At 47.3% G+C, this 14,385-nt stretch overlaps 1 protein-coding gene across 1 annotated transcript in view; it reads right to left on the reverse strand.

Annotated features, from left to right (window-relative positions):
* Positions 1-14,385, reverse strand: part of LOC137524651 (multidrug resistance-associated protein 1-like) — a 162,133-nt gene that overhangs the window by 133,209 nt on the left and 14,539 nt on the right. Inside the window, exon 2 of the mRNA XM_068244765.1 lies at positions 7,865-8,157. Within this exon, the coding sequence (XP_068100866.1) occupies positions 7,865-7,906 (42 nt within the window). The 5' untranslated portion in view covers positions 7,907-8,157. The remainder of the gene's footprint in view (positions 1-7,864; positions 8,158-14,385) is intronic.

Below are 14,385 nucleotides of genomic sequence, written 5' to 3' on the forward strand. Positions count from 1 at the left end.
AAGCTTTTACACAATGCACTGCTATGGAAAAAATGTGTACCAATGCGTATTAACGTATACTAACGCATACCAAAGCATTAAGTGTAAAAGGACCCTCTGAAAAAACAACAATGACATTAAGGTGACAACCCCCCTTTTTAAATTCCCATAAAAAGGTCCCTTTGGCTGCATAAATTAAGCCCCACCCCCAGCTGTGATAAGTCCCACCCACTGCCTGCATGAAGCCCCACCCCCAAGGAAAACTCCTCTGCCATCTTGGACCCTTCGGAGTAAAGAGGTGCTATACAGGAATCCTAGTGTAACCAGCTGTGTGGGAGCAAGTAAGATGGTGTCTCCCTGACAGCAGTGACCTCTCCCTCAGTCTAGCACCCACAGTGACACCCCCCCCCCCATCCACCTAGGACCCACACTGAACTCTCCCTACCCAGCATTAGCACTGCAGTGATCCTGCCTCCTCCAGCACCCACAGTGACCTCTCCCTCCACAGCACCCACACAGACCTCTCCCTTTCCCCACCACTCACACTGATCTCCCCCCCCCCCCCCCCCCCAACCACCCACATTGACCTTTCCTTCCCCTAGAGGCTCCCATTCTGTTCCAGCAGCACCCATAGTGACCTCCTCAGCATCTAAACTGACCTCTCTCTCCTCCAGCACCAGCACCCCCAGTGACTTCCCCTTCCTGCAGCACCAACACTGACCTCTACTTCTCTCAACATCCACCCACACACCTTCCCCCCATAGTTGGCTCCCAGTACTCACACGACACCAGGTACCTGCACCCAGGCCTAACATTGCACCCAGTACTCACACCTGCACACAGCCTCCACATGGCCCCTACTATCTGCACCAAGCACCCACTTAACCAGTACCTACACCCAAAGAACCTGCATCCACGTTACACCCAATGCCCACCCACAGCCAGCACCCGGTACAGGCTTGGCACCAAGTATTCACAACTATGTCACACCCAGTACCTGCACCCACATGACATCCAGTACATGCACCCAGCTCTCACATTGCACTAAGTACCTGTAATCAACATGACAATCGATACCCACCCATGGCCAGAACCCTGTACCCGCACCCAGAACCCACATGCTAGCCAGCAACCATATGATGGCCAATACCTCCTAGCCAGAAACGAGGGGGGCCATGTGGCCACTGGTGATAATTCTGACTGACTCCACACCAATGCAGCAAGCGCTTCTGTGAATGAATGTATGTGTCAAGCGGAGGGGCTCAGGGGGATGGTTCGGGACAGTTGGAGAGCCGGGGGAAGGTCACTAGTCAGTGCAGGGCAAGGGGGCTGGGAGGTCCCTCACCACTTGTAGTACTACTGAGTATTTCTGGGGGGAGAACAGACCCCCTTTTTTTAAATCTGAGCACCCCCCACTTAAGGACCCTCTGCACGGCCCTGGTGACAAGCATACCCAAATGTGCATATCTTGCACACCATCCTGTACTACCATTATTATATTGTCACGGAAATTCTTTACCCACTTATCACTTGCTGTAGAAGATAAAAATGGTTTCATAAGGGATGGAACAAAAAAAATTAAAGGCGGGTAAAGATGCATAGTTTCTCCTACATAACAAAGTTCCTTGAGAAAAATGTATACATAAGCATGTGACCAATATAAACACATTTGATATTCAAGTCTTTATTAGGCTTATTGTGATTATGTTTGTATAATGTGTTCACATAATAGTTTACAAGGTAGCAGAAGTGAGACATGATCAGGACCAGCCAGAAATGTACAAACTGATCACATTGCTCCAGCAGCAGTAAGCTATCTTCATCGCCATCCCCAGATATTTTCTGGGACGGTGTCCACTCGTTCTGTGACATCCACTCGTTCTTGTGTGCATGGCAGAATGCGGGCCTTGACAAATGGTGTGAAAGCCAGGGTTATTTAAGCACTAGCCAAACAACGCTCAGTGTTGTTTGATCATCACCACCATGTGTAGCCATGCCTTTGTACTATACTAGCAGTTATTCTGCCAGTCAATGCTGTCAATTTCGTCTTTCAGCCCAGGCTGTCAGTTTATCTGTCCTGTCAGCCCAGGCCTGCCCCACTCCATTCAGTCAGCCCAAGCCGTCTGTCCTGTCAGCCTTGACCAGTCTCTCCACCCAGTCCTGACAGTCTCTCCTCCAGTAAGTCCTATCCATCACTCCTGTCAAGCCATTCCTACTCATCCTCCCTCTCCACCCAGTCCTGCTTGTCCCTCCTGTTCAGCCAATCCTGCTTGTCCCTTCGGTCCAGCCAGTCCTACTTGTCCCTCCCGTCCAGACAGCCCTGCTCGTCTCTCCTGTCCAGACAGTCTTGCTCTTCTCTCCTGTCCAACCAGTCGTGCTTGTCCCTCCTGTCCAGTTTGTCTCTCCTGTCCAGCCAATCCTGCTCGTCCCTCCTGTTCAGCCAGTCCTGCTTCTCCCTTCTATTTGAGTTAAAAAAAAATTGAGGCCTAGTTTACATAGCATTTGCATACAATTGCATTTCAAAACAATTTAAATCTTTTAAAGGCTCGTATACACGTGCAACTATTCTGCCCAACTATCGTCCAAACTTGGTCTGTTGGATGACAGTTGAGCATGTTTGCACGTGGTAAATGACTAGACGAGCGGCTGATAACAGGCGGTTTGCCCGATCCAACCGGCAGATCAACTCACACGACTGTTGGGCTGATATCATGCAGTTGGCCATGTGTGTATAAGTCATTTGAACAACTTGTTCTTGTTTTGAATGCAGCCATATCGTGCACTCCGTTATTTCCCTTGCGTGCGGAGTATGTAAGTGAGTTGGTCGTTTAGTTGGTTTGGCCACATGGAAATACATGTTGTGTCAAGTTCAACGGTTTGTCGTGCGGTTGGTCATGTTTTTGGGTTGGTTGCGTGCTTTGTCGTGCTATGACCCCTCTGGGGGAGCTTCTTGCAATGGCCATGCGTGTCACTTCCTCTTCCTGCAGCATTCAGTGATGCACTTCTCTAACAGAGAAGACAGAGGTGACCCGGAAGTTATAACATAGCCAAGATGACAGTTGCGATTATTAAATTGAAATCGAACTATTTGGTGAAGAACGGCAAATCAGGCATCAAATGAAAGAGGAGAGCACAAGCTACAGAAAGGTATGCATCTTTAAAGAGAACCCGAGGTGGGATTTAATTATGTTAGTGGGGCACAGAGGCTGGTTGTGCACACTAACACCAGCCTCTGTTGCCCCATGGTGTGCCTCCAAGACCCCCCTGCGCGCTGCTATACCCCCAGCAGTGCTAGCGACACACAGCGTGTCGCCAGCACAATGTTTACCTATGCCTGTCTGTTAGCGCCGCTCCCCCGCCTCCTCCGTATCGGCGCTACCCGCCCGCGTCACTTCCCTCCAATCAGCGGGAGGAAAGGGACACGGGCGGGTAGCAGCGATACAGAGGAGGCGGGGGAGCGGCGCTAACAGACAGGCATAGGTAAACATTGTGCTGGCGACACGCTGTGTGTCGCTAGCACTGCGGAGGGGATAGCGGCGCGCAGGGGGGTCCTGGAGGCACACCATGGGGCAACAGAGGCTGGTGTTAGTGTGCACAACCAGCCTCTGTGCCCCACTAACATAATTAAATCCCACCTTAGGTTCTCTTTAAGTACTTTGCAGTACTGGTCGGAGTCTCTTTAAAGGCATACCCATGAGAGGTGCTCGGAGCCCCTTTAAAGCAGCGAGCTGGAAGTATTTTTTATGTGGAAAACATATTAGATGTAAACCAGCCTATTCATTAACATGAACTGATAAGGTAGAAGGTGCCCAATATGTATAAAACAATTAAAAACGGGTTAAAAAAGGAAATAAATGTTGATTCACATCCCGCAAAACACATTTGTATGCATCAAGCAATTTAGAACAGTACAAAGGACAACGCTTTTTGTGGTGTATAAACCACTTCTTAAGGTGAACTTGAAGCGCTTCAAAAGACAGTACCTCCCCACATGTGCAGTGGGTGATTGTTTTTCTGGGATTTTCTGAGTACAGATTTGTTACTAATTTATATTAATTACAGAGAATCCTACACTATATTAGGCTCCTAGGCAGAGGCGTATCTAAGGATGAGGGCGCCCATGGCAAGCAATTAAATTGCGCCCCTTTTGGGAATGGGGGGGGGGGGGGGGGGTTTGATGCAATTTTTCCTGGACAAAAGGTTAAAAAATGTAGACAATCTTTTTACAGACTGGGTTGAGTAATTAACTCGGTAGGTATTTTTCATTGGGGGGAGGGGTTGTGGGAGTGGGCAGGGTGTGCATGGCCTGACTGAGGCCCTCAAGTGATAAATGCAGCTAACGTGAGGCCTCCCAAGCTATAAATGCAGCTCCCCCAAGTGACAATTGCAGGTAGTGTGAGGCCTCCCCCCCCCCCAAGTGACAAATGAAAACCACACACAGCACTTCAGATCCCAAACACAGCACTACAAGTCCCAGCCACACCACACACACAGCACTACAAGTCCCAGCCACACCGCACACACAGCACTAAGAGTCCCAGCCCAGCTACACCACACACAAACACACCACTACAAGTCCCAGACACACCACACACACAGCACTACAAGTCCCAGACACACCACACACACACACAGCACTACAAGTCCCAGCCACACCACAAACACAGCACTACAAGTCCAAGCCACACCGCACACACAGCACTTAGAGTCCCAGCCCAGCTACACCACACACAAACACAGCACTACAAGTCCCAGACACACCACACACACCACTACAAGTCCCAGACACACCACACACACAGCACTACAAGTCCCAGCCACACCACACACACACACAGCACTACAAGTCCCAGCCACACCACACACACACACAGCACTACAAGTCCCAGCCACACCACACACACAGCACTACAAGTCCCAGCCACACCACACACACCACTACAAGTCCCAGACACACCACACACACAGCACTACAAGTCCCAGCCACACCACACACACACACAGCACTACAAGTCCCAGCCACACCACACACGGCACTACAAGACACCCCCTTCCCTACCCTATCCTATCCTATCCTATTTACATACACCTAGTAACTTACGAGTACAGGATGTTTCCTTTTGTGGTGTGCAGTGGGCGGGCTCAAAGAGGAGGCTGCGGCTGTGGGCAGAGACTGAGTGCCATGCTGTGCACATCTGATCTCACTTACACAGTGACAGCAGACTGGAGAAGGCGGAGAATTCTGGGCGGGACTTCTGCAGGAAATACAAGGAGGCTGTTTCTAGCGTGGCTGTGTACAACTGATGTGATGGAGGAAATCGGGTGCCGATCACTTGCTAATGACGTCGCATGTGATAACTATGAACGATATAGTCAGTCTGCGCCCCTAGTTGTCTGGAGAAGCGGGCGCCCAGGGCAAATCTAAACCTCAAGCAAAGGGAAGAGAGACTATATATAGAAAAATATAAAAATCTTTACTTTTATTTCTCAATATCCAAAAATAAAATATACATACATATATATAAAAAGACCAAGCTCAAAATGCACATATGGGGTTAGCATGTAGTAAGGTATTGCAACCTTAAAGCACCAATATTATATCACTCTTATTGGATAAACTGGCCAGTTATCTAGTTCTTTGTGTGCGCAAGAAAAAAAGACTTTTAAAGCCAAAATTTCCTGAAAGAGTAGATAGGATTCAAATGTGTACTTGTTGCTCCCTATGGAAATGGTAGTATAGGTTAATGTTGGTTAAATATATTCATCCAGATATCACCATAACAAGTGAACTAAGTCCGCCAATGTGAACAGGCTTTATGCAGAATTATCTTCTGATGTAAACTCCAGGACAGTTAGAGTCCGCCAGGATAAAATCCTTATGCAGAGTTGTCCCTATTTGGAGTGAGTTTGCAAGTTGCAGGGGTGCTCATATAACTGGTAAAAGTTCATATTTGAGGAAACATCAACAGCCTAGGTTTGAACAGGATAGAAATGTATAGTCCGCCAGGTTAACAACCTTATGCAGTATAATCCCAAGATCCTAGCTGTATTTCTCTGTAGAATTGTACGCAGTAGTGTAGTTCCACCTCCATGCAAGATATAGCAGATTAGCATATGACAGATCACTTAGTAATGGCAGATCAATTTTTGCATTGTCCAAAACCATTCCTTGCAGGTACACATTCCGTTTCCACATCAACTTGTATAGTGTGAGGAAACGCGGAAAAGCCGCCGTCTCTCAAAGTGAGGCGGCTGTTTCCGCGTCCAGCAGGGCGTCACAACGCGGAAAAACCGCCGCATGCCGCTAAGGCAGAGCGGCGGAATCCGCATTGGGAACGGTGGAATCCGCATTGGAGGCGGCCCCCGCAAGCGGTTCACAAGATACATTGCAGGACAGTACTGGTGTGGCTGGGACTGATAGTCCACCAGGATTCAGAGTGACACGCGCGCGCGCACAGAGGCTGAGTTTAAATAGCAGCCAGAAGTGAGTCAGCTGACCAGGCGGGTCAGCTGACATTTTCCACAACTCTCATTGGTCCAGCAATTAGGGAGGTCCTGGGAAGGTCCTTGAGTATATATACTGCTGGCTGTTCACTTGCTCCTTGTCTGGCGTTGCGATCACATACGTGGGAGCACCCAGATCCGTAGTCAGATCCGCAAGTGTGCCGGGACCAGCTGGAGCTGTAATCCTACACTTAGCTAGATTCTGTTGATAGCTAAAGTACTAGTTTGATTGTGATTATCTGTTATGACCTTTGCCTGCCTTGACTATCCCCTTGAACTCTGATCTTGTACCTCGATACTTCTGATACTCTGTTGCCGAACCCCGGCTTGTACCTAGACTCCGCTTCTGCCTCCTGATTCTGTACCTCTATATATCTGATTCCCCGTTGCCAAATCCTGCCTGGACTTAGACTTCGCCTTTGTCTTCTGATATTGTACTGTATTTATTTATTTTATTATTTATTTGTTGTATTTATAAAGCGCCAACATATTACGCAGCGCTAATCTGTATCTGTCCGTGTCTGTCTGTCCGTGTGTGTCCGTGTGTGTATGACCTGGCTTGTCCGACCTCGAGAACCGACCTTGCCGTTAGAGGCGGTTCCTCGCTCTGTTAGCGACCCTTCCTCCTGAGGGTCACTTTCAGACAATCCTTCCTACTGTCAGTCTGACTCCTCCCGTCTTGGAGAGCTCAGGTCTGCGGAAGGAATCTCTGCAGTACTCCTTGCTGCACTGAGGCTTTGTCCTCTAAGTATTACTGTTACACCAAACACTACACTCTACTCAGGTGAACAGAGGTTAGCTTGTATATCGGATTATCGGTGATACTGCAGATCACTTATAATCTGGTATACATCTGTATTCCCAGTGATACTGCAGATCACCGGTAATCAGATCCTCTCTGTGCTTCACCGATTGTTACACATAGGCAAAAAAAGTTAAAAGATACTCATCCAAGTGTTGTATGTGCATTGATGGCGGTGCCTTCCATGCTTTTCCCCTGTGCGAGATAGGTCTGTCAATGGGCCTAGTAGCCGACCGGTTTCGCTGGTCAGAATACCTGCATCGTCAGGGCAGGCCCCCAGAAGTGTGTCCCTCCGAAGGAAGATGCCAAGGGCAAATGACATATGTGCACGCTGGTAGATACGCGTCTGCTCCTAGGTGTCCCTGAGCTCTTTTTAGGTCATGTATATCTCTCATTGATAAACATGGGCTGTCAGATCTAATGCACTTCTGCATACAGAAATACACACAATAAAAAAATCAAAACGCATGTGCAAGTTAAACTCCAGTAAACAAGGAAGTTCAGTTTCCATATATTTTGTCAGCCCTAACCTTCAAATTGATCACAGTAGCAATAAGTTGTGTAAAACTTTGTACTCACCCAGAAATTTTCGGAGTCGTCAAGTTTGCAGAGCCACTTCATGCTGGCAGCTGGCACCGCTAACACTCAAGCCATACAGGAATACACCACGAATTCTGAGATGATAGTCTTGTAGAATAATATCCTTTACACAAAACACCCCAAGAAAAGAAAGCAGCCTTCTGAGATATTATCTATAACGTTGCTCTATTTCAGGCCTCACCAACATTCCAAGATCTTCCTCTGATTGTTCAAACCCATTTGTGAAGTTTCCTTTTCATTCCATTAACCAGGGCAATTCTGCCAATCACACCCTACAAAAAATTAAATAAACACAGCTGTTAATTATGTTACTACAGTAAAAACGTTATGCTATAAATAGCTATGGAAAAAAGTAATGGCAATCAGTATTTTCTATGAGATACTGTACTACAAAATACTCCCACAAATGTGGGCCATTGATTGCAAACAAGATTTGTTCATTTGCTCACACAAAAAAAAAGTGATTTTCCTTACAAATTCATTCAAGCCCATGATGCAAAAATAAGTACACCCCAATTATAGTATTAGGAGAAAAGCCACACTTAAAGTGGTATTGTCACCATAACAATCAAATTTCAACAGCAACTGGTCTGTGTGTATTAAGTGATAAAGATGCTAATCCTGCATTCAAAACTTGCAAATCTTTTTCTGCTGTTAGGGTTTGGAGTTATCACATACTTTAGGAGCAGTGGCCCTTTAGTAGTCAGTGCCAAACAGTTGAATGCTGGGGGTTCTTTTTATCTATAATATATTCCTCCTCTTCCATTTATTTATTTTCCTAGCTGCCTATCTGAAACAGGATCCTCTGCTTACTTGGGTTTACAAGCAAGGCTGAGGTGACTCAGCGATTGGAGGAGGAAGAAAAAAAAAAACCACAGTGCAGTTCCTAGTATACACCTCAGTGGGAGTGTCTGAAGACTCTGGGAGGGGGCAGCTAATGAATACACAATGAGCAAGAGAAGGGAGGGGGAAACAAGAGTAAGGGAGGATATGATGTCAGTGTTAGCTTAGCAAGATGGCCACTGCCTAGAATATGATTTTCTGCTTTTTCTTTATAAAATTCACAGTAATCATTACATGGATAGCACAATACATCTGTTATGTAAGTAGAACTAGTATTTATCTACTTATGTGTTTTTATTTCTAGGTTAGCATGGATGTTGCTTGTTCTTTAAGAGTACAATATTCTAATTAACAGGCATTAAACCACAGGTGAGTCTAATGATTCATTTAAGAGGTATCCAACAGACAGGTGACTATAAAAGAGCATTACTTAAAGAAAAGCCCTTCCCATTTCATGCTGTCAGCTTTGGCTCCACATGGTAGAGAAATGTTAAAAAATCTGAGAAAGGAAATCATTACTTTACACGAAAAAGGTGAGGGCTACAAGAAGATCTGCAAATATCAGTCAAAATACTGTAGCAAAAGTGATCCAAAAATTTAAGAAAGATAGAAGTGAAACCATCTTACAGAGAGGTCCAGGCCATCCATGGAAGTTAACATCTCAACAGGAGCGTGTTCTGATGAGAGGGGTTGAAGAAAATGCAAGTCCACTGCAGTTAGCTAAAGCAGTAGAAAGCCAAACTGGAGTGACCGTTTCCCGTGACACCTTACGGTACACACTGCAGAGGAATGGCATGCATGGTATCGTCCACGAAGGAAGCCTCTCCTAAAGCCCATGCGCAAAAAAGCATGCCTACAATTTGCTAGGGCCCATGCTGAAAAAGATGAAGACTACTGGGACTCTATACTCTGCTGTGATGAGACAAAGATCACTGTTTTTGGAACTAATGGTTTCAAAACTGTATGGTGTCGTAAAGGCGAGAATTTCAAAGGAAAATGCATGGTGCCTACAGTAAAACATGATGGTGGCAGTATCCTTATGTGGGCCTTCATGAATGCTGCTGGTGTTGGGGAGCTGCATTTCATTGATGGTATCATGAACTCAACAATAAACTGCTCTATACTGAAGGAGAAGATGCAGCCATCACTTTTCCAACACATTGGGCCTGATGCTATTCCAGGCGATAAGTAGCTTGCAGATGCGAGCTACTTATCACCTTGCCATCGCACAAGGATTACCGGCAAATCCTACTGCCAGTTTCACTCTTGCGATGGCCGATCGTTAGGGAGCATTACTCAGGCGAAAGCCAGAGCGATGCTCCCTATTACCGGGCGATGGGGAGCGAGGTTTACCCTGTGGTGCTGTCCATCAGCACCACGGCCTCGCTCCCCACACATGCGCACAACCCGTCAAACATCCGCCGCCATCTTCCGCCGTTGCATCTGGGGTTCTCCTTTAATAAGGAGACCACCAGAGCTCCCCGCCGGCCGCCGCTCGTCTCTGCAACCCCCCACAAAGATACTAAGTTAATTGCTTAAATTCCTTACCGCTGCTTTACACCCGTCGGCCGCCGCATCTCGCCGCAAGTCCCCGCTGTGTAATTACAGTGTACGAGTTACTGTAATTACACTCACTAATATCAGTTGAGAGTCAGTCCCGGCAAAGCATCTTTGAATCAGACCAATGAAAATGGCTCAGCCTGTGAACCAATGGGGAGCCCCGGCGGCTGATTCAAAGATGCTTTGCTGGGACTATGTTATTAGTGAGACCCCCAGATGCAGCGGCGATGTCGTGCGTTAGCATGTTTAGACCTGCTTTTTGCAGGTCTAAGCTAACGCTCATGTCTGCCGGGAAGCATCGCTTCCTGGAGGCATGCAAAGTGAAATAGGATAGGGTGTAAGGAACTTGCTGGGCGATCATATCGCCCAAGCGAGTTCTTTTTGCACCCTGCCTAGGGCTAAATGCAATTGAATTAGGCGACTTTATAGCCTGATTATTGGACTCACCAGCGTTTAACACTGGCGAGTCTGACAATTGCATCAGGCCCATTGTCATGTTGGAAAAGTGCAGGACAACCAAGTGCACGGGCACATGTTCATCGTGCACTTTTCCAACAGGACAATGATCCAAAACACACATCTAAAGCTACTGTTGCATTTCTGAAGAACAACAGGGTGAAGGTGATTCATTAGCCAAGTAGGTCTCCTGATCTAAACCCAAACTAACACCTGTGGGGTGAAGCGACAAATTCAGAATCACTCTCCATCCAGCATCCAGGCTCTAAAAGAGGTTGGTGCTGTCCTTAAAAATCACGGTGGTCATACAAAATACTAGATGTAGTCGTTTTTGTTGTGGGGTATATTCATTTTTGCTTCAACCAATTTGAGTAAAACTGAAGATTTTGTGATCTAAGCTATATTATTAGACTTAATTTCATGTTAAGGAGTTAAACAAGTAATAAAACTCAGCCTTGAGTTACTGATTAACCACCTTAGCGGTATGGACGAGCTCAGCTCGTCCATTACAGCCAGAGGGTGCCGCTCAGGCCCTGCTGGGCCGATTTTGATCAAATAAAAAGCAGCACACGCAGCCGGCACTTTGCCAGCCGCGTGTGCTGCCTGATTCGCGTGCAGCGGCGAAAGAGGGTCCCCCCAGCCGCCCGAGCCCTGCGCAGCCGGAACAAATAGTTCCGGCCAGCGCTAAGGGCTGGATCGGAGGCGGCTGACGTCAGGACGTCGGCTGACGTCACTCCGCTCGTTGCCATGGTGACGAGGAAAGCCAAACAAGGAAGGCTGCTCATTGCAGCCTTCCTTGTTAATTCTGATCGCCGGAGGCGATCGGAATTATGCTTCAGGAGCGCCCTCTAGTGGGCTTTCATGCAGCCAACTTTCAGTTGGCTGCATGAAATAGTTTTTTTTTTAATTAAAAAAAAAAACCTCCCGCAGCCGCCCTGGCGATCTCAATAGAACGCCAGGGTGGTTAAATACGTACTTTTTAAAAAGGGTGTACTCATTTATGCTGAGCACTGTATATACACACACTGCTCAAAACAATAAAGGGAACACAAAATAAGATATCCTAGATCCTGAATGAATGAATGAATGAAATTTTCTTATTAAATACAATGTTATTTACAGAGTGAATGTGCTGACAACAAGATCACAGAAAAATTATCAATGGAAATCAAATGTATCAACCCATGAAGGCCTGGAATTGGAGTCACACTCAAAATTAGTGGGGAAAAAAACACTACAGGCTGATCCAAATTTGATGTAATGTCCTTAACCTCCTGGGTGATAATCCCGAGCTGAGCTCGGGGTATGTCGCGCAGGAGGAGTTCTCAGGCCCTGGTGGGCCGATTTGCATAATTTTTTTTTTGTTACACGCAGCTAGCACTTTGCTAGCTGCGTGTAACTTCCGATCGCCGCCGCTTGCCGCCGATCCGCCGCTACCCGCCGTGCCGCGCAGCCCCCCCCCTCCCCGACCCCTTGCGCAGCTAGGCCAATCAGTGCCAGGCAGCGCTGAGGGGTGGATCGGGACTCCCTCTGACGTCACGACGTCCATAACGTCATCCCGCCCCGCCGCCATGGCGACGGGGGAAGCCCAGCAGGAAATCCCGTTCTGAACGGGATTTCCTGCTTACTCTGATCGCCGAAGGCGATCGGAGTGCGTGGGGGGATGCCGCTGCGCAACGGCTATTTAAAAAATAAAAAAAAATTTAAAAAGTGCTGCGCCCCCTCCTTGGCGATGTAATTGTATCGCCCAGAGGGTTAAAGGGAACCTGAAGTGAGAAGGATATGGAGGCTGACATATTTATTTCCTTTTCAGCAATACCAGTTGCCTGGCTATCCTGCTGATTCTCTGCCTCTAATACTTTTTGCCATAGACCCTGAACCAAGCATATGCAGATCAGATGTTTCTGACATTATTGTCATATCTGACAAGATTAGCTGCATGCTTGTTTCTGGTGTTATTCAGACACTAATTTATCCAAATAGATCAGCAGGGCTGCCAGGCAACTGGTATTATTTAAAAGGAAATACATATAGCAGCCTCCATATCCCTCTCACTTCAGGTTCTCTTTAAAACAAGACAAAACCAGGTTCAGTATCGTGTGTGTGTGGCCTCCACGTGCCTGTGTGACCTCCCTACAATGCCTGGGCATGCTCTTGAGGAGGTGGCAGATGGCCTCCTGAGGGATCTCCTCCCAGATCTAGACTATAGCATCCACCAACTCCTGGACAGTCTGTGGTGCAATGTGTTGTTGGTGGATGGAACGAGGTTCCAGAAGCGCTCAAATCGATTTAGGTCTTGGCTGACAGGTGGGCTAGTCCATAGCAGCAATGCCTTTGGCTTGCAGGAAATGCTGACACTACAGCCACATGAGGTCTAGCATTGTCTTGCATTAAGAGCAACCCAGGGCCAACTGCACCAGCATATGGTCTCACAAGGGGTCTGAGGATCTTATCTCGGTACCTAATGGCAGTCTGGCAAGCACATGGAGGGCTGCGAGGCCCCCAAAGAAATGCCACCCCACAGCATGACTGACCCACTGCCAAACCAGTCATGCTGGAGGGTAATGGAGGCAGCAGAACGTTCTCCAAACTCTGTCATGTCTGTCACATGTGTGCTCATTGTGAACCTGCTTTCATCTGTGAAGAGCACAGGGCGCCAGTAGCGAATTTGCCAATCTTGGTGCTCTCTTGCAAATGCCAAATTTCCCCCACCTGTGAATGTCGGGCCCTCATACCACTCTCATGGAGTCTCTTTCTGACCGTTTGAGCAGACACATACACATTTGTGGCCCGCTATAGGTCAATTTGCAGGACTCTGGCAGTAATCCTCCTGTTCTTCTTAGCATAAAGGTGGAGGTAGTGGTCTTGCAGCTGGGATGTTGCCCTCCTACATGTCTCCTGATGTACTGGCCTGTCTCCTGGAAGTGCCTCAGTGCTCTGGACACTACGCAGACAGACACAGCAAACCTTCTTGCCACAGCTCGCATTGATGTGCCATCCTAGATGAGCTGCACTACCTAAACTACTTTTGTGGGTTGTAGACTCCGTCTCATGCTACCACTAGAGTGAAAGCACTGCCGGCATCCAAAACATCAGCCAGAAAGCATAGGAACTCAGAAGTGGCCTGTAGTCACCACCTGCAGAACCACTCTTTTATTGGGGATGTCTTACTAATTCCCTATAATTTCCACCAATTGTCTATTCCATTTGTACAACAGCATATGAAATTGATTGAAACTGATTGTCAATCAGTGTTGCTACCTAAGTGGACAGTTTGATTCCACAAATGTGTGACTTACTAGGAGCTACTGTACATTGTGTATATATTGTATAGTTAATGCCAGTGCTGTGGAGTTGAAGCAATTTTTGGGTTCCTGGAGTCGGAGTCATGGCTATTTCTCAGATGATAGCTATAATAATAACTTGTATTTACAGTATTAGCAGTGTTTAGTCTACAAAAGGCATACAGGATCAGATTCAGATCTGAAGCAGTCAGTGCCTGTCCACAACATATGTCCGCTCCATCACTCTGCATACGTTCCATGTGGGGAGAGAAAGGGGCACTTTGATTGGCCCAATAGGCTGCCTGTCAAGTTTCCTGTCAAGTGACAGGCAGCCTATGGGGCCAATCAAAATAAGGG

Source organism: Hyperolius riggenbachi, chromosome 7, assembly GCF_040937935.1.
Source record: "Hyperolius riggenbachi isolate aHypRig1 chromosome 7, aHypRig1.pri, whole genome shotgun sequence".
NCBI lineage: Eukaryota > Metazoa > Chordata > Amphibia > Anura > Hyperoliidae > Hyperolius > Hyperolius riggenbachi.